The sequence below is a fragment of the Scardinius erythrophthalmus genome (assembly GCF_964197995.2).
Source record: "Scardinius erythrophthalmus genome assembly, chromosome: 21".
NCBI classification, from domain to species: Eukaryota; Metazoa; Chordata; class Actinopteri; order Cypriniformes; family Leuciscidae; genus Scardinius; species Scardinius erythrophthalmus.
The window spans coordinates 13,538,779-13,560,840 of record NC_138241.1 but is presented as its reverse complement, the minus strand read 5'-3'; the positions used below and the strand labels follow the sequence as shown (position 1 = coordinate 13,560,840).

Sequence of the window (22,062 nt, the reverse complement as noted above, 5' to 3'; positions counted from 1 at the left end):
CTAAAATGACAATAGTAAACAATCATTATTCATTTGAAATCAGTTCAATGTCCATCAGTGACAGAAATGGATGAAAAGAAAAACCTTGGGAGAAGCCAGGCTTAGTCGGAGGACCAGTTCTCCTCTGGCCAATGAATGAACACAGTGTGGTTTAATTCCAGGCTGCATCACAAGTCAGATTGTGGATTGACATCATTCATTTAAAATCAGTTTTCGGAATCAAATTGCATTTAAACAAAATTTGACCTTTTTAAAAGTTTGACTATATCATATGCGATTGCAATCATCCTTCTTTAACAGTACTTGAGATTTATGTTTTTAAGTTTGTAAAACTTTTTTTTTTTTATTGCAGTGGAAAGAGACCCACCCATCCCTGAGTCCTCTTTTTCCCACTGCCTATAGCAGATGCTGCACAATGTACACTGCCGGAGCAAATTAAGTTAAAGTTTCCCTGGAAAAGAAGCCTTTAAATGCTGCCATATGCAGGATTGCATGGGAACTTCCTGATGCACACATGCTGCTTTGAACCAGTTCAATTAGGTGTTGAATCTAGGAACTGATGAGAGGTATTAGGAGAGACCAATTGTAGTCATGCATGTGAAATTCAGGTAGCCGTCACTTTTTTCCATGCAATAAAAAGTTATGTAATCACATAGAAAGCAGTTATCTGGTTACAGTTGCCCAGTTAATGTACTTTGTTCAATTTAGACTCTTCTTTGTGCATTAAATGTGAGGTGATTATGGTTTTACTGGATCATAGTAGGTTAAATGTGCTAATATTGTGTAAAATACTGACTTTTAGACCATGGTAACAGCATGATATCATTTTACATGAACTGATTTGCTGTTATGAGCTAAATCCATGAACACACACACATTTTTTGATGTTTGGTTCGTAGGTAACACATTTAGTAATAATGTCAATAGTTGACAATTTATGCAAGATATAAAGCAGGTGCTCTAGTTTCCCCCAGGTGGCTAAAAATAAAAATATATAGTGTGTATCTCTAAATTCTCTAAGCCATATTATTCTTTATTATCTAGAATGTTTGTTTTTGGGGATTTTTTTTTTTTTTTAAGTTTTAGCAGGAAAGGCTTGCAAAGAAAAACTATGCTTATATTTCTCCATTCGAGCATCCAAGAAAATGTCTCTCTCAATAAAAGACTGAAGCACATGTGCATTTTTTTATCTCTGAAAAAAAAAGAAGTCGTTCTTGCTAAAGTGAAGGCAGATATGAGAAACTTGCATTATGCCTAAAATTCCCTCTTTTTTCACTTTTCAAATTCAGTTTTCTACAGCTTTCTCTTTAACAATTCTAAAATTAAACCTCTTTTGAAAGATGGAAGGATGCTGGAATTCATTGGATGTCTGCTGGCGAAGAAATGCCTCATCTGTCCAGCGTATTTGAACCAGAATCATCTTGCATGAATCATTTTCTTGTGCCAAGGTGCACCACGCTAACACGACTCTATGGCAGAACGGCTTGACCTAACATGCGTGTTGACATGGCCAAGTTCCAGAAAGGCCTCAGTGATGCTTTTTATTTTGTAATGTGTTTTGTGTGTTGGTATTGTAGGATTACTGGTTATCTCTGCTCTTTAAACGTCTGGTGGGCCCCAGGGTGCTCGCGGTGCACGTCGCAGGACTCCAGAGGAAACCACGACCTGGACGGGTGATCCGAGACAAACTCCGCATCTATGCGCACTGCACCAGCTTTCACAAGTAGGTTCATTCTGTCTGTAGTAAAATCCATTCAAACCAAATAAATCTGTTAAAAAACCTAGTACACTGTAAAAAAATATATATGATCAATAAGTTATGACAACATGTTTTTACTTTGCTTTAACTAATGTAATTTAAGTTAAAGGGATAGTTCACTTTGAAATCAAATTTTGATATGTTTTAGCTTACCTCAAGGGCATCCAAGATGTAGGTGTCTTTTTTTTCCGCAGTAGTTTCAATTTTGATATTTTTAGGCCAAACCGTTCTTGTCTGTCAGTCATATAATGCAGGTCTATGGTCACTGTCTCAAAGAGCATGCACAGAGTCCAAATTAAAACAATTCCACATCGTCCAAATTAAACAATTCCCCATCGTAAGTACACATTGATGGCCTAAGACACGAAACGAGCGGTTTGTGTGAGAAAACGAACAGTATTTATATCGTTGTTATCGATTGAACACAGCCGCGTCCAAATGATCTGAGGGCACCGGCGGGTATAGATATATACACTAGATGTCGCTTGGCTACGGTTTCGTTCCAATGAACTGCAGTAGCCTAGGCGACATCTAGTGTATATATCTATACCCGCCCGCGCCCTCAGATCATTTGGACATGGCTGTGTTCAATCGATAACAACGATATAAATACTGTTCGTTTTCTCACACAAACCGCTCGTTTCGTGTTTTAGGCCATCAATGTGTACTTACGATGGGGAATTGTTTAATTTGGACGATGTGGAATTGTTTTAATTTGGACTCTGTGCATGCTCTTTGAGACAGTGACCGTATACCTGCATTATATGACTGACAGACAAGAACGGTTTGACCTAAAAATATCAAAATTGAAACTACTGCGGAAAAAAAGACACCTACATCTTGGATGCCCTTGAGGTAAGCTAAAACATACCAAAATTTAATTTCAAAGTGAACTATCCCTTTAAGTTACTTAAACATGCAAGTTGATTGTACTTAAAAATTTAAGGCAGCAACTTTATTTTTACAGTGCAATCTGCCTTGATATCTTGAGAAAAAATATTTAGGCCTGTCAAAGTAAGCTGATTATATGATGTTAATTCCAGTTGTTTTATTAAAACGTGTATGTATGCACTGCTGTTAAAACGTTTATGCTTGGTACGTTTTTTTATGTTTTTGAAAAGTATCGTATGGTCACCAAGGCTTTGATCAAAAATGTAGTAAAAACAACAATATTGTGAAAGTATTATAATTTTAAAGAACTGTTTTCCGTTTGAATATATTTGAAAATGTTGTTTATTTCAGTGATGGCAAAGCTGATTTTTCAGCATCATTACTCCAGTCTTTATTGTCACATGATCCTTCAGAAATCATTCTAATACGCTGATTTTCTGCTCAAGAAACATCTATCGATGTTGAAGATGGTCGTGCTGCTTATCATTTTGGTGGATACCATAATCTTACTGACTCAACTTTTGAATGGTCCTTGAGAACCAACAAAACTACAAAAATATGACCCAGACCACATTTAATACAGATTCTATTCAATTAGAGATAAACATGGTTTGTGCCAACATCAGCGTTTATGTGGTGTAATAATGGATGCAGAGAGCATGAAACCACTGTAATTCAATTTTGTACAATCAACAGTTTTGGCACTGTGGTGGGTTGCCACTTGATTGCCCATTGTAAAATTTGACTCCAGAACCAATGTTTTATAAGTCACCGTGATGTTAATATTGACTTGGTTTCGGGAACATGCTTATGATGCCTCAGTCTAGTTTGGCTGCTTGCTAGATTTTAACTGTAGTATATACAACAAAAGAAAAAAAAATGTATGTGCGTAAATTTGTCATTTTTGACCTGTAGCATTATCTCCACACAGACTCCCGTCATCTGAGTACATGGCCATAGTGAGGATTTTAAGGCTTATACCTGCTCATTCTCAAACACATAAATTACTGAGTCCAGACAGCCACTCTTTCAGAGTGAGAGCCCATAAAATTTAACAAGTATCAATTGTCAAGTGTGCGGAGTCTCTTTCTACAGTGCGAGAGGCGCTGAAAGACACCAGAGGCTCAGGCAGGTGAGGGGAGGAGAAGCGCGGGACAATAGGAAGGTCTGTACCCGGGCCAGATAAAAAGTGCCATCGTTCCCTTTGATGATTATCTATTACCCCAGAATGATGTGAGCGGGACCTGCCAGCTTTTCACCAGCAGTGTAGGTTTACTCTCTACAGATCACCATGTCTCAGCTCAGTTTCAGTGCTAGTACAGGCCCCTGGCTTCAGGATTCCTCCAGGACAGACGCTTTTGCTGAAACGGTAGTGCACAGAAAACAGTTTTGGGGAAGCTACTTTGAAATATGCTACTCCTAATTTGAAATGCAGTCAACAAAAACATGGGAGCTTTTTAATGGTAGTGTGTCTTTTTAAATAACATACCGTCCAAACGGATGGGGTCGGTGAGATTTCTTAATGCTTTGAAAGAAGTCTCTTGTGGTCACCAAAGTTGCATTTATTAGATTTAAAATACAATAAAAAAAGAAATGTTAAATTGCAATGATATTTCACAATATTACTGTTTCAATATATTTTAAAATGCAGTTGATTTGGTGCACAAGAAACATTTCTCATTACTATCAGTGTGTGTATATATAGATAGGTAGGTAGATAGATAGATATACAGATAGATAGATAGATAGATAGATATACAGATAGATATATAATCAGAGCAGTATTTATATGGCACAATAACTGAGGATCTCAATTTATGTGACAACATTAAACTGAACAGAAATGTATGCTAAACGCAACTGATAAAACTAGAAATTTGTATAAGTCAAAAACATTTAGTCTAGAATCATTTAGCAAAATATTTTGCATAAAAGACAACATTAGAAGCTTGAATGAATCATTGACTCACTAAAAAGATTAATTGAATCACTAAAATGAGTTGAATCACTAAATTGAGAGAGATGTTATGATCATTGTATCTTTTTGCTTTGCTTGTGGTAATTCCCCAACACTGCAGTTTAGGATTGATTTGAAATTGCATAACATCAAATATGTATGTCTCAAATTGCACTTGGATGTTCTTCTCTTAATGTTTAGTTAAGAGGGTTTCAGGCTTTCAAGTCCGCAACCAGGAGATATTTGAAAAGTAGACTGATGTTATCTGGTTCCAAAACTCGGCCAAGTTCTGACCCTCGTTGGCCTGGAGATGACAGAGTTTTGAGCCACATTCAAAATTTCATCACATCGTGTCTTATCCATCAAACCGAAACCACCACAAAATGTAACAAGTAATCTCTGTAAATGCCTTGAAACCCAAAGCAGCTGGTCAACAGCTAAAACCTATTAACTAAATGCGTTGCCTTTGCTTTGCCTGTCCAGTGGCACGGTGTTGTCCTTTGACTTTTTATCGGTGAAAGACGAAAATGTTTTTTATTGAAATGTCAACAATGTTATTATCTAATTCCAAGAATTTCCAATGTGTTATAGTGCAAAAGCAAAAAACATTCCAGAGTCAGACATTCGGGTCTCATTCCTCCGACCTCTTTCAAGTTTTTCGTTCTATTAGTGGTTAAAATGGCCGGTCAGACTAGTCATGGATATGCTTTCAGTATCTTCACTAATCCATCACAACACCCTTATACAAAACAGGCCTGCTTTTCGGTGCTTTGAGTGGTTTCTCCGGTCCACATTTCCCCAGGACCAGTCGCCAACATCAAACAAAGGATTCCATGTTTACGTTCCCCATGCGAATGCTGGAGAGGCACATTGTTTCAAAGTCTTGGACAATGTTTATCATTTTTCGATCTGTTCGTCTGATCTAATGCGCCCTTCTGGAAAATATCTACCCAAGTTACCAAAGTCTATTAAAACTGAGACACCACACATGTATCACATGACATGAGCGATGTTTTCATTACACTGTCTCGGGTTTGTCTCTTTCCTGAATTTTTCCCGTTGAACTCTATTCACTGTGCGCCAAGGTGTAAAGATGCACATGGCCCGGGTTGCTTGTGATTGGTGAGATTACTAACAGGCTTGTCTGACAAAAGCCAAGCTGTGACCGGTGCGGTCGGCCCTTTACAACATGTGGTATTCATGCACTGCAGCTATGTTTTCCTTGCCTTTACGTTAGAATCTTTATTGAATTTTATCATGTTTGCCTAATCATGTTGCCAGATACTCATCTTAATTAAGTTAATATTCCCTAAAGCCTGCTCTTCAGCGGTATTACCCCGAAAACAAGGACAAGTATGCTGGAATCTCTGTAACATAAGCACGATCGTCCAACACATATAAAGCTTTTGTTACCCCTGTGAATTTGGGAGGGGAGCTAATGCTTTTACAGTTGTTATATGAAAACAATCTGCTCTTTTACATGACGTAGTCCTGGCCTCCTTTGCTTATATACAGTACTTTATTATTTGGTTATTGTGTACTGAAATGAAATCACAGAAGGTTTTGGATTCGTATAAAAATATTACACATTGTCTCTTGTAAATGGAATTCTGGGAACAAGCTCAATGTTTCTTGTCAGTATCAACCAGATTAGAATGAACAAACAATGTATGTTGAATTTCAGATGTTAAAATAGGAGAGCTACAGTGAGGAAAATAAGTATTTGAACACCCTGCTATTTTGCAAGTTCTCCCACTTAGAAATCATGGAGGGGTCTGAAATTGTCATCGTAGGTGCATGTCCACTGTGAGAGACATAATCTAAAAAAAAATCCAGAAATCACAATATATGATTTTTTAACTATTTATTTGTATGATACAGCTGCAAATAAGTATTTGAACACCTGAGAAAATCAATGTTAATATTTGGTACAGTAGCCTTTGTTTGCAATTACAGAGGTCAAACGTTTCCTGTAGTTTTTCACCAGGTTTGCACACATTGCAGGAGGGATTTTGGCCCACTCCTCCACACAGATCTTCTCTAGATCAGTCAGGTTTCTGGGCTGTCGCTGAGAAACACGGAGTTTGAGCTCCCTCCAAAGATTCTCGATTGGGTTTAGGTCTGGAGACTGGCTAGGCCACGCCAGAACCTTGATATGCTTCTTACAGAGCCACTCCTTGGTTATTCTGGCTGTGTGCTTCGGGTCATTGTCATGTTGGAAGACCCAGCCTCGACCCATCTTCAATGCTCTAACTGAGGGAAGGAGGTTGTTCCCCAAAATCTCGCAATACATGGCCCCAGTCATCCTCTCCTTAATACAGTGCAGTCGCACTGTCCCATGTGCAGAAAAACACCCCCAAAGCATGATGCTACCACCCCCATGCTTCACAGTAGGGATGGTGTTCTTGGGATGGTGCTCATCATTCTTCTTCCTCCAAACACATTTAGTGGAATTATGACCAAAAAGTTCCATTTTGGTCTCATCTGACCACATGACTTTCTCCCATGACTCCTCTGGATCATCCAAATGGTCATTGGCAAACTTAAGACGGGCCTTGACATGTGTTGGTTTAAGCAGGGGAACCTTCCGTGCCATGCATGATTTCAAACCATGACGTCTTAGTGTATTACCAACAGTAACCTTGGAAACGGTGGTCCCAGCTCTTTTCAGGTCATTGACCAGCTCCTCCCGTGTAGTTCTGGGCTGATTTCTCACCTTTCTTAGGATCATTGAGACCCCACGAGGTGAGATCTTGCATGGAGCCCCAGTCCGAGGGAGATTGACAGTCATGTTTAGCTTCTTCCATTTTCTAATGATTGCTCCAACAGTGGACCTTTTTTCACCAAGCTGCTTGGCAATTTCCCTGTAGCCCTTTCCAGCCTTGTGGAGGTATACAATTTTGTCTCTAGTGTCTTTGGACAGCTCTTTGGCTTGGCCATGTTAGTAGTTGGATTCTTACTGATTGTATGGGGTGGACAGGTGTCTTTATGCAGCTAACGACCTCAAACAGGTGCATCTAATTTAGGATATAAATGGAGTGGAGGTGGACATTTTAAAGGCAGACTAACAGGTCTTTGAGGGTCAGAATTCTAGCTGATAGACAGGTGTTCAAATACTTATTTGCAGCTGTATCATACAAATAAATAGTTAAAAAATCATATATTGTGATTTCTGGATTTTTTTTTTAGATTATGTCTCTCACAGTGGACATGCACCTACGATGACAATTTCAGACCCCTCCATGATTTCTAAGTGGGAGAACTTGCAAAATAGCAGGGTGTTCAAATACTTATTTTCCTCACTGTATATACATTTTAGTTACAATATCTGCCCATGTTTTTTTGTTGTTTTTTTCAGTTGTGTTTTGTGTGTGTGCGTGTGTGTGTCTACTCTATTATCAGTATTGAAGTTTTGAGGCTTTTAGTCTGTTTGTTTGTGCTGCTTAATATTTATTTGTAATAAGGTTTCATCAGGATTTTGATTAAAAAGTTTAATGCATTTAATTGCAATATAAATCTTTTGTAACAGTGTAAATGTATTTTACTGTCATTTTAATGTGTCCTTGCTAAATAAAAGTGTTAATGTCTTTCAAATAAACAAATCCTAACTTTTGAACTGTAGTGTATATGCTAGTGTACATCAGTGAAAGTCAAATATAAAAAAAAATCAAAAAAAAAATCATGAAATTATATGTTAATTTATCTTATGATCTAAGTTGAGTTGCTGTATCATACATTTTTAATAGATTCTTCTATTTTCCTGCAGTCACGATTATGTCAGAGGGTCCATAACAATCTACATCATCAACCTGCATCGATCACGGAAGAAAATCAAGTTGGCCGGGACTTTACGAAATAAAACCGTTCACCAATACCTGCTACAGCCCTTCGGCACTGGTGGACTTCACTCCATGTAAGTCAGTTGTCGTCTGTGACAGCAATTCACTGACATGCAAAATAATAACACAAAAACATGTTGTATATACTCAATGTTAACATCTCATATATATATATATATATATATATATATATATATATATATACTGTATGTATTTTAGTGCTGTCAAATCGATTAATCGCACCTAACATAAAAGTTTTTTGTTTACATATGTGTGTGTGCTTGTCTGTGTGTCACATATATATATATATATATATATATATATATATATATATATATATTAGAGGTGGGCATAGATTAATTTTTTTAATCTAGATTAATCTAGATTAATTTTGAAATTAATCTAGATTAATCTAGATTAAAATGGCTCATTTGAATTCTGCCGAAGGCATTCATAATATGTGTGCAACCCAAATAATGACTATAAAAGTAAGTCTTTGAGAACGGGTTTCTCAAGCCAGGTGGTGCATTAGACCAGGGGCTCATCTCCTGTTTCCAAAATGCATCACAAACTGTTTGAGAAAGCTGTTCTACTCACTGTAAAAGGTTACTACTGTACTGTTACCGTCCGTAGGCAACATTAGGTAGGCCTATGTTATAATCAACTAGGCCTACTATAGGCTATCAATTAGGGATGGGCGATATGGCCTAAAATGTATATTGTGATATACATTGCAGCCTCTTGCGACAACGAATTATGTTGTATTTTGCACAATATATGTTCTCAAAACTACATACACCCTTTAAAAAAAATACATTTAGCAGTTTTTTAGCAGGGTCTATGTAACCTGTTCTGAAATGGTTTTATTATAATATACTGTATATGTAGTTTTGAGAACATATATTGTGCAAAACTGTAAGTATACAACATAATTTTGCAGATAAATAAAATTGAAGTACACTAGCTGCAGAGACTTAAGTACATATTTTAATTTTTAATTTTTTCAAAAAACGACAGTGCGCCTTATATATATGGACCTGGCGCCTTATGTTAATGTCTGTAAAACAACCGCTGACTTAAAACCTTGTTTATACTGTCGGCTGGCACCGGAGCGCGAGCCTCCGTTGACTGCGCGCGCAACTCCCCAAACAGACGAGGCATTTATACTTGACGCAACTGTTTTGTTTTAGACTGAACACCAGACCATACAACTGATTTAGACGCGCAAACTGGGTGCCGGTGTGTGATGATGAGATGTACTAATATCCGTCTGCTCGGGCAGATTCGGCTCAAGTCGTGCATCTTCTGATGCGGAGGCGCGCGCGCTGTTAAGCCGAATCTGCCCGAGCAGACGGATATTAGATTTTTTATTACCTTCGCGCTCATGCGAATGCGTCGAGTATAAACAAGGTTTTACAGCTCAGCCACTTGTTTTTTTTATATATTTTTTGCAAGTGGAAGATCTTGGTTTACATTTCTACTTTGGATGTGATCTTAGGCTTGAAAAGGTTGGTGACCACTGCATAACGCAAACCCAGTCAAACGTTTGACTGCAGTATCTTCTATTCTATGCGCCTTATAATCCGGTGCGCCCTATATAAAAACAATTCTAAAATAGGCCATTCATTGAAGGTGCGCCTTATAATCCGGTGCGCCTTATAGTGCGGAAAATACGGTAGGTCTAATGTTTATTATAGCTTGGAGCTTATGAAACCCCAAATTTAAAATTAGAATCTTTTTAACTGAAAATACATCAGTTAGACAATAAACACAACAACGATTCTTAAAATCGGGCGTAGACAGAGATTATTTGTAAACGTTACACCACTAAGATATATTGGAATGGGAATAATACGCACGCGCTGGTATTCAGTGATATAATGTTTCGTTTTGAATTTGAGGTGGTAGAACGGATTAGTCGTGTGTTACCAAACCTTTACCCCACACACTCTGTCTATAGTTTGCTGCTGTTTGTCGGACGGCTTAAATCTGAACCAAGTCCAAATAATGGATGTTGCAAAAGATGTTGATCTTTTTCACCAGCTTATACTTTCAGCCGTGTTTACTTAAGATGATGACGAATATGCGCTGCAGCCGCGGGTTTACCTCGCGGCCGCGGGTAGATTGCGTCATCATAACTTGTGTAGTTGAGTCATCTCCCAACCCAATTTGGGGAATAGATTAACGGCGATATTTTTTTTATCGCGCGATAAGAGGCTGCGTTAACGCCGATAACGGCCCACCACTAATATATATATATATATATATATATATATATATATATATATAATACACACACACACACATATTATGTAAACAAAAACTTATGTTAGATTTGACAGCACTAATATATAGTTTTATATAATTTTTGATTAGGGGGACCGAAAAATACATTGTGATTTTGTTAAATTATTTTGCCCTTTTGAAAGGTTCTGTGGTGTTATATTTTAAATTAAGTATGATAATATAATAAAATATTATAAATACAATAAAGTTATTTTTTATATTATATTTTTATACTATGGTTAGCTTAGTACCCGTGAAATGGGATTTAAGTTATAATGAGGTTTTATAAGTTTTTTTTAAGTTATAATGTAAGTATTGTATTAATATTATATTATTACTAGTTATCGCAGATCTCTGACATCAGCTTATTTTAGAATGTGTTTATCTGTTCTCAATTTAATATAATAATCAATATGGTGTTTTGTTTCTTTACTAAACTTATTATGGTTCGGTTAATACCGGTGAAACAGGATTCCCCCTAAGCAAAATAGTAATTAATATAATAATAATAAAGTCGTATTATATTATTTTGTATAATATTGTGTTATAGTCTATTATATATATTTAAATACTTTTTATCGCAGATCTCTGACCTCAGCTTATTTAAGAATGTGGTTTATGCTTCTGTTCTCGGTTTACTATAATAATCAATGTGGAGTGTTGTTACTTTACTAAACATTAACTCAGATGGAACAGAGATAAATCTGGTGCTCTATAACCGACTAAACGCACAGCTGAGCTAACTGTTTTCTGACTAAATATTCAACTCTTCCACAAATGGGAATCCCGTTTCGCGACACTAACCTAATCATGGAAAGGGCAAAAGAGAGACCCGGGTAATGAAAACACGGTCTGTTCATCTTCTCAAACTCTTAAATGGGATATGAGGATTATCTTGTTCCCACTCGCTTCCCTGATGAAGCCAACGCACAGCTGAAACAAATGGGTCTACATCCTATCCTGAGCCGTTTTCTTATGAATTCATCTGGTTGAATTCATCTGCTCGTCTGAATGTGTTTTCAGTTAATGTGTTCCTGTTTAATGTTTTCTGTCACATAAATGCTTCTAATGCAGTGTCGAGTAGATTGGCTCAGCAAATGAATTTAAAATGTGACATTTTGTTGGTCTTGACATGTTAAATCTGTCTTGTTCAACCAACAAGACATTAGTCATGAGTGAGAAACTTCACAAATGTCCTCTCTGGTCACAAACACCCCATTTTACTCTGAGACGTTTCACTGATTTTTTTTTTTGTATTTTTACTGCTTCGGCTGTTAAGAAACACATCATCTTTTTCAGAGAGTGTTCTGTTTTGAGTTTTCCACTAGAAATCATTTGAAGCCAAGAACAAAACATCAAAACGTCCATTAAACATGGACAATCCAATTGAATTAGCATAATAACATTGTCTTGGTTTATTGAGGCTCAATTTAAACTGAGAGTACAGTGAAATGCAGCTTCCTTCGGGGCAGATGTTGGCAATAGTTTTGTCAGCAGCTTTCAGCTTGAATTTCAACCAGTTTTTCTACTCCTCTCGTTTTTTTTTTTTTTTTCTTGTTTTCTTTTGAGGAATTGTGGGATCCAAAGGGCCACCTAAACGTCTATTATTGGGAGTTAAGCATGATACTTTGAAAACATGATCATGGTGTTGATCAGTTAAACAGAACCTATGTGAATAAGTCTACACTTAAATCCCTTCATCCCACAACAGGAGGAACAGTTTAAATAAAGGATAGAAAGGAATATTCGGAAGAAGCAGAAAGTTATATCACAGTAAGCAATCTATTATAGACCAGTATAAAAACAAAACCCATAACCATGTGTGTTTTGATAGACCCATTCCCACGGTTAATAATCATAAACCATCCTCTTGCCACGTTTGATAACATTTTTCGTAGGGAAAAGCTTCTTTCTGATTCCAAAGAATCTTAAAATTAAGGTATTTTCCCATCCACTCTGTTCATACTGCACTTTCTATACAGTTTACTCATTTCAGCTGTTGTTGGATGGCGTTAGGTTAATTGGTATATTGTGTCTGAGCAGTGAGTAGTAGTAAAACATGCACAGTATTTGTCTTCAGAAATGCCCACAGCTCCATATGGGCTGAATCAGTGTGTTCCTGAGCAAATTCAGTGAGTAACATATACAGGCGGACTATAAAGTTACTCATGACACATTCCAATGCTTAAATCCTCTGTAACACATATGCAGGGAAATTAACTGCTCATTTTGTGGGGTCACACTTAAACACTTTCAGACAGAGTTGCTCTTTTTCAAGGATAAAATTTTCCCTATGTGTTTGGTGAATCTGTCATTGTCTGTTTTGCATCATATTCTGTAATTCAAAATGGAAACAAAAAGAGAAAGGGGTGTTTGAAGAGCTGGGTAAATAAGAGACAGCAGCTCTCATTTCAAATATAAAAGAATAATTTTAACAATAACATTACTAACAGTCCTAATAACAATTTCAGCTATTATAATCTCTGTGTAAATGCATTTTTTATATACACTGAACAAAATTATACATGCAACCCATTTTTGCCCCCATTTTTCATGAGCTGAACTCAAAGATCTAAGACATTCTCTATGTACACAAAAGGCCTATTTCTCTCAAATATTGTTCACAAATCTGTCTAAGTCTGTGTTAGTGAGCACTTCTCCTTTGCCGAGATAATCCATCCACCTCACAGGTGTGGCATATCAAGATGCTGATTAGACAGCACGATTATTGCACAGGTGTGCCTTAGGCTGGCCACAATAAAAGGCCACTTTAAAATGTGCAGTTTTACTGTATGGGGGGTGGGGAGGGGATCTTGGGGGGTCTGAAAACCAGTTAGTATCTGGTGTGACCACCATTTGCCTCACGCAGTGCCACACATTTCCTTCAACCTGAGTTGATCAGGTTGTTGATTGTGGCCTGTGGAATGTTGGTCCGCTCCTCTTCAATGGCTGTCCGAAGTTGCTGGATATTGGCAGGACCTGGAACACGCTGTCGTATACGCCGATCCAGAGCATCAGAGCATCCAGTATGTTGGCCATGCAAGAACTGGGATGTTTTCAGCTTCCAGGAATTGTGTACAGATCCTTACAACATGAGGCCGTGCATTATCATGCTGCAACATGAGGTGATGGTCGTGGATAAATGGCACAACAATGGGCCTCAGGATCTCGTCATGGTATCTCTGTGCATTCAAAATGCCATCAATAAAATGCACCTGTGTTCGTTGTCCATAACATACGCCTGCCCATTTCATAACCCCACCGCCACCATGGGCCACTCGATCCACAACGTTGACATCAGCAAACCGCTCACCCACACAACACCATACACGCTGTCTGCCATCTGCACTGCTCAGTGAAAACTGGGATTCATCTGTGAAGAGAACTCCTCTCCAAAGTGCCAGACGCCATCGAATGTGAGCATTTGCCCACTCAAGTCGGTTACGACGACGAACTGCAGTCAGGTCGAGACCCCGATGAGGACGACGAGCATGCAGATGAGCTTCCCTGAGACGGTTTCTGACAGTTTGTGCAGAAATTCTTTGGTTTTGCAAACCGATTGTTGCAGCAGCTGTCCGGGTGGCTGGTCTCAGACGATCTTGGAGGTGAAGATGCTGGATGTGGAGGTCCTGGGCTGGTGTGGTTACACGTGGTCTGCGGTTGTAAGGCCGGTTGGATGTATTGCCAAATTCTTCGAAACAACTTTGGAGATGGCTTATGGTAGAGAAATGAACATTCAATTCACGGGCAACAGCTCTGGTGGACATTCCTGCTGTCAGCATGCCAACTGCACGCTCCCTCAAAACTTGCGACATCTTTGGCATTGTGCTGTGTGATAAAACTGCACATTTTAGAGTGGCCTTTTATTGTTGCCAGCCTAAGGCACACCTGTGCAATAATCATGCTGTCTAATCAGCTTCTTGATATGCCACACCTGTGAGGTGGATGGATTATCTCGGCAAAGGAGAAGTGCTCACTAACACAGATTTAGACAGATTTGTGAACAATATTTGAGAGAAATAGGCCTTTTGTGTACATAGAAAAAGTCTTCAGCTCATTAAAAATGGGGGCAAAAACAAAAGTGTTGTTTATAATTTTGTGTGTGTATATATATATATATATATATATATATATAATATTGGGGGATCACCTCACAATTCAATTCGAGTATGATTCAGCGGTCTGCGATGCATCTTTTTTTCTATACAGGGTTTCTTTTTTCTCGCTGTGTGATTATAGGGGTGGGAATCTTTAGGCACTTCACGATTCGATTCCAAACGATCGAATCTAAATTTTTATCTAAATTCTTGATCTACATTTTTTTTCTTACTTAATTTGTTTACTGACTTTAAATCTTAAATTTATTAACAATTACATTTTAAATGTACATTTTAACAATTTTATTAAAACAATTGAATGTTAAGATTTGAATAGAACTACATAGTAGTTGCATTACACCCAACACTGCTTGTAGGCCTAAGTTATTACTGTAAAAATTGATTTTTTTTAAGTAGGCCTACAGTTACTACTTACGTAGGCTACTGTTGACTGTAGAATAAGTCTATATAAAACAGATTTCACAACGTCTAATGTTAAAATGTATGTTTTTAATGTAACCTCCTCACTTTGGTCAGTTCAACAATTTATGCAATTTTATAATATTTATTTGAAAGAATTAAAGAGCAGTTTCATGTCTATCCTTGTATTCAACTGGTTGAGGTTGATGTTAGATTTAGAAAGTAATTAGTAATAAGTAGTGCAATACCTTTTAGAGAGAATAAGAAGTAGAGTAATTGAACTAGCCTACACTGTTGAAGATGTAGCTAATGAATTAGGCCTTCTTTTTTAGAGTAACTTACCCAACGCTGCATACAAGCAAATAGTAAAGAGGAACAAATGAATATATATTACAAGCAATAAACAAAGAGTGCTTTAAGTATCTGAACATTTTGCAGTCTAGAGCAGTGAGTGATTTTTCTCTTTCTAATCCCTTAAGACATAACTTACACTACAGTGTAACTGTAGGCCTACATTTAACGTTTACACGGGGTCACACACAGCCGCTTTCCGGTAGCGCTCTACACAAAACTCACGTGAGCATTTGAAAGCAGCCGTCTGTCAGTAGCTAAGTGAGTTTGTGTATTGAATATAGATCTACTGGATTCCAAAAGGCATAAATGAAGCATTCGTAGAGCATTTTGAGGAAAAAAAAAACACTGAAAAACTGGCAGCAAAGCAAAGCGCGTTTCTCACATCAGCACAAGCACGCGATTGCCTTGTAATTCGTTTCAACCTTTTTGAACTTTTATATAAGATGATTTTATGGAAAGTTCAAGGGTTTTTGTGGGTGGGTGTGGAATAGCAAGCAGAATACGGCTGTTCGCATATGAAACGCTTAAAATGAAACTCAGAATAGCCGTTGAAGAGAGAATCGCGATGCGTCGGAGAATCCATTTTTTTTAAGTTACAAGCCTATGTGTAATGCCTGCTAAAAATTCAGCCTTGCCGTCACAGCAATACATTATTTTAAAAATATACAGTTAAAATAAACATTTACTTTATATCATAATAATACAGTATTTCTGTTTACAGTAGCCTATTTTGATCATTAAATTTGTTTGAACAATTAAAAGGGCTTGCTCTATATTTGCATTATCACAGAAAATCATTAGGAATATTCTGAATAGGCCTAGCACTTGCTCTAAATATTTAGAACCGGAGAGCAAGTTTTAATGTTTTAAATTCCTCTCCCAAAAATCAGTACATCATAGGTAACCCGGTTAGCTTTTTGAAAGCCTTAAATGCTGTTCTGAACGTTAATCTTTTGAGTCTGAGATACAACAGTTTTGGGAACTTAGACCTGGAGCCGTAAACCCTACTGTGCAATCTTGGCAGATGTGTGTGATCTCTCTATGCCTTGAGGCTTTGTCATTTCTCAAACACATACCTACATCTGTAGCCAGAGGCCGTTAAAGCTCCAGAACTATCTGGAGACGTTAATATAATTTGCATCCTCTCCAAAGGAAATGCGGACCTTCTTCTGCAGAAGCCCTGAGCAAAAACATCACTGACTGTGTCCTTGCATACTTCTGTCTGCTTTGATCTCCTGAGCATACATTCTTCCCGGGGGAACGTTGATTGTGAAGATCAACAATCCCTCCTCACCGTCGCGTCTGATGCTTGCCGTCAAACTGCGCTTCAGAAGGGTTTCAGAATCAGGCCCAAAGCAAACTCAGCTTCCTGATCAGTTCAGTCTGTGGCATTGTAAGATGAGGTGATGGGATGGATCATCCAGATGTCTGCTGCTCAGGAAGGCATGCTAAGGGATTAGCATGATTTCACATTTTTCATAAGAGCATTTAAACATTTAAGCTTTAAACCTCCACCTGTTAGGAATCAATGTTAATTTGATTAGACTCACTCGTTCAGTTTATGATTATCATGTAACATCTTTCATGCGAGATGTGCTTTTGTGGACCATAGAGACTGATGGAATAGCCTATTTTGTTTTCTTTCTCAGTTGTTGTATTTAGTTGATGTTAAGAAAGATGACTGAATCACTGGCTATGCTCAGAATAGTACTCTTACTCCACGTTGCAGAGAATATTATATGCCACAATGCAATGCAACCTTCCATTTCCCATAATGAAGACGCTGAATCAATGAATAATATAGGCCTGGGTCTAATAGTTACAGTTATTTTGCATTAAGTTGAGCATTAATTTTATTATTATTAAATTGTGTATGATTTCTTAACTTCAGTTGGTTTTAAGAAATTAGGCTACTTTTATTCAGTACACATTAAATTGATCAAAAAGGACAGTAAAGACATTTATAATGTTATAAAAAACTATTTTCTTACAAAAATTATTATTAATCAAAGATTCTTGAAAAGTTTCAAGGTTTCCACTTAAATATTAAAGGTACACTATGTAACTTTTGGGCCTCTAGCGGTTAAAAAACAAAACTGCATTCATTTTGTGGAAGAACATTGTTTTGGTTGTGCTTCGGATCTTCGTGACTGTGTGGATGAATATGATACTTCACAATGGATAATGCTTTACAACAAACTCTATTAGAGACCTTTAGGCCCGCCTGTGGCAATTTATCTGTTGAAGAAAATACCTTACCTGTTGAGTAATAAAAAACTTAGTTTTTACATTTCAAATCCCTCTGTTCGCTCCATCTTCAAAAATATTAAAATGAAAACCTTTTAAAATGCTATAATATTTCGTAATATTAATGTTTTACTGTAATATTAATGTTTTAGATTTGGTTAGCATAAGAGACTTTCAAAAACAGAGAAAAATGTATGACCCCAAACTTTTGAATGGTAGTGAATAGCATCCAGGAGTTCTGAGCACTCTCATACTGGTGATGTTTGTTTTCTACAAGGTTGATAATGCAGCTATAGCGCCCTCTAGTGCACCATCAGAGATATTACAATGTTTTTAGACATCCTTTACCCTTGATGTAACTGGGTCCTAAAACCAGCTGTTTTTGTCTAAAATTAAACTTGGACTGATTTTTGATTTAAAATGAATGAATTTATATATCTGAAAGCCTGTTGCAATTATTTTTTTTTTTATAACCTCTGAGGATTACAACTCCTCATTGAGTGTCTGCAGCTCTCACATTGACATATCGATATAAAACAGGTTGTCAATCCTCCCATCTGCAGCATCCTAACACAGTTCCCTTTGCTCTGCAGGTCTGTGCAGCTGAATGGAGAACACTTGCATATGGTGGACAATGAGACGTTACCTGAGCTGAAGCCACGGACGCTCAGGGCGGGAAGAACGATAGCTATGCCACCTGTTTCAATCGGCTTCTACGTCATCAAGAACATTAACGCTTATGCCTGCCGTAGATAACACACACTGACCGACCTCAGACGACCTTCTGCTCAATGCACCAGCTCCTCATGGCCTTCTCTTTTAGTAAGTCCACAGAGACGTGGAAAAGACCCCTTCGTTCAAGCAAGGGCTGCACTGAATGCTTCCAACAACATTTTCTCCTCTTCTTTTTTTCCCCACAAGAGCAGCTTGACGTGTGGAAAGTGAATGTATATTGGCTGCCCTTTTGTGTTTTTGTTGCTTTTGGTTGCAGGAGCATGGCATTAAGATGCCTTTTGGTCGATCGGATCAGAATTGCAGGTGTAAATAGGGTCTAAAACGTTTTGAGCTTGTCCACTTTCAACCACTTCCAGAGGTATTTGAAAACGCATTCAACTGGATTGCTTTCGTAGTGTAAACGCTCATGTGGTTGAATGCGTTCGAACAGCCACAAAAGACCGCCTTCTCTCCTTCTACTGACCTAATGCGTAAACATGGGAAGCACACTAGACAGATAGGATTGAAACTTTGTCGACTGAAGAACCAGGTTTGGTTTGAAGCCAAAAAATGTACCAAGCACAGTGTTTTCTCACCATTTCTGATTTCTAACTCACACTCACTGCGTTTGGTGTGAACTTTTGGCTATCAAAGCTGCTGCTCTCTGTGTGTTTCTCCGTCGTCTCTGGTTCACGTTCATATGTAAATAGTGCAAGCTTATTTTGTCCATTAGATCAAAAAATCTGAAAAAGCACATACATTTACCCACCCATTGACCCTCCCCTCGAAGAAATCAGGACAGAAGTGGTTGAAAGTGGACAAAAGAGACAGATTAAAAGACCAGGTATAAACGGGAATGTGTCTCCCTCGTCTACTTGTGATCCGATCGACCAAAACACATCTTAACATCAGGTGTAAACACTGCCTCGCAGTTCTTCTCACCAGCATAGCAGTGTCACTGAGAGCTTTGTAATCCGATGTTGAAGACCATCGTAAACTACAAACCCAGTGCTAATGTGCAGGTCAGATGTGGTAAAATCAAGTAGGCCCAGGCTTAATCAAACTTTTTTTTCTTTTCTTTTTTTTTGACATTTTCTGCTGTGATTTTGGGAGAAAACTACACTCTTAAAAATAAAGGTTCCATGAAGTGCTCCTATTATGCTATTTTTTTTAAAGCTTCCTGATTTTGTTTTGGAGGTCTCCTACAATAGGCGAAAACGCATCCAACAAGGTCAAAAACACTTGAATTTTCTCATAATATACATTGCATCTTCACCTCATCTCTCAGTGTCTGAAACGGTTTAGACGTCTAGACGTCTCTCTAGACCCCATCTTTCCACGAGCCTACTCTTCTCTGATTGGTCAGATGTTCAGCCCAGTCTGTTGTGATTGGTCTACTGCTTACAGGGCTTGTCGGAAACGAAACGTCCATTACCATATTTGCATTTCAGCTTTGGAGGCTTCCAAACTTCCAATAACTTTATTTACATTTAATTTATAAATTTATTTACAATAACATTACATGACAGATAATATCTGAAAATAATAATAATAGGGGCACTTTAACATCCATGGAATTTTTCCATTCCACAAAAGGATCTATAATGGATTTATAATGGAAAAAGGTTCTTTAGATTTTTTTAGCGCAATTTTCCACCGGACAAAATTGCGATTGTTAACTCATGATTTCTGTTCTGTCTGTGCGCACCAATCTTGCACTTCTATCTGCTCCTCAACCAGACCACCTAGAGACTTCGGGTTTTCGTCATTATGTTAAGGAAGGTCTAATCTCGGGAACGCACAAAAAAAATCCAGGAAAATATTTACTATCTCTTAGTGTTGTGATCCCATGACGTGAGAAAATTGCGCTAAAACACTCACTGAGTTTTTATTACTTGATTTTTTTCACTGAAAGTTTCTTTAGGGAGCCAAAAAATGGGTCTCCTATGGCATCGCTGCAAAACCGCCTTTTGGAAACTTTACTTTTTAAGAGTGTGTGGAACGGATTTAAACATGGTGAAATGTGTTAAACAGAACCGACAGTACAACGCTCTTATTGGTCGCTGGAAACATTATCAGATTAGCCCAAATATTTGAATGATGAAAATGCACAGGGCGAAAGATGTAAATGACAGCCGTTCCAATTCTCTGGAGTTCTGTGGGAGCAGATTCTGTGTGGGCCTGTCTGTCAGCTTAATGTGATTTAGCCGAGGAGGACGTGTTCCTGGATCAACATCCGTGTTGGTTGTTAAACAACATTCCAGTCTGTCAACCAATCACATTTTAGGGATAGATTTAAGGGGCCTGAACAATGTTCTTTTCTACCAATCATTCCCCTTGGATGTTAAGAGTAGGGTTGCAAGTGTTAGGACTGCGATTGCTTGCTAGAAATGTTGTTCCAGGACCAACAACGGAGGTTAATCCTGCAAAATCACGCTGCACAAATATCAGTTTGATCTGAATTACTGTCTTGTGTACTTTTTGATTCTAGGGTCTAAAGCCAAAAGGGCAAATCTCGATTTGTAATCACAGGACAGTAAATATAAACGGTCCTTTACATCATCTTTATAACTTTGCCATAAAACATTGACCCATGCCCTGACTAATATCTTTCAATGTCTTTTTTTTTTTTTTTTTTTTTTTTTTTTTTGCTGCTGCTGCTTTATAAATTCAACCTGTACAACGGTTAAGGTATGATGGGAAGATACAGATATTTACTAAAACATCCTCATAGTTCATTGCTAAATTTGAAAGGAATCACATACAGGTGAAACTCGAAAAATTAGTTAAAAAAAATTCAACTTAAAAGGTGGAACTAATATATTATATAGACTCATTACATGCAAAGTGAGATATTTCAAGCCTTTATTTGTTATAATGCTGATGATTATGGTTCACAGCTTGTGAACATTTTTAAAATTTCTGAGATTTTGAATTTGGGGTTAAGCTGTAAGCCATAATCATCAAAATGATAACAAATAAAGGCTTGAAAAATGTCGAGTTTCACCTGTAACACACAAAAGCGTCTTTATTCATTTCAATATTCATTGGTTCTCTGAGAAATACTGCTCTATATTTATAATGTTTACAAGTTTACAAGACTTCCCATTGTAGCTCAGACTCTTTTGAAGCCTGAAAGGAGAGTAGGGAGTTTCTGAAGTTTGCTGAGGAGCTCAGGAAATTAGCTCAATTGTTGTCCTTTAGTGTCATGTATACATGTATACTATAACAGTGTGAACCTGAGCTTACAGTTTTAATTTGCTATATTAAACACTACCTTATTCTGTGTTGATACAGGGGCCGTAAAAGTGTTGGACAGTTAAGTCACGCTTAAAAATGTAATAACGTTTAAAAAATGCCACTTGGCTTGATATGTTGGAAGTTTAAGTGTTGCTTGAGTGTCCAAATACTTTTAGAGCCACTATAAATCCCATGTACAGCGATTCCTTTGTGCTGCTAGCTGACTAAATAATAGTAATAAGCATGATGAGTGACAAA

The 22,062-nt window shown here is 37.6% G+C and overlaps 1 protein-coding gene across 1 annotated transcript in view; it reads left to right on the top strand.

The window, feature by feature from the left end:
- Positions 1–18,606, top strand: part of hpse2 (heparanase 2) — a gene marked incomplete at both ends in the record, with an annotated part of 93,843 nt that extends 75,237 nt beyond the window's left edge. The window contains 3 exons of the mRNA XM_081350782.1: positions 1,578–1,723; positions 8,374–8,520; positions 18,444–18,606. Coding sequence (XP_081206908.1) covers positions 1,578–1,723; positions 8,374–8,520; positions 18,444–18,606 — 456 coding nt within the window. The remainder of the gene's footprint in view (positions 1–1,577; positions 1,724–8,373; positions 8,521–18,443) is intronic.
- Between the last annotated feature and the right edge of the window lie 3,456 nt (positions 18,607–22,062).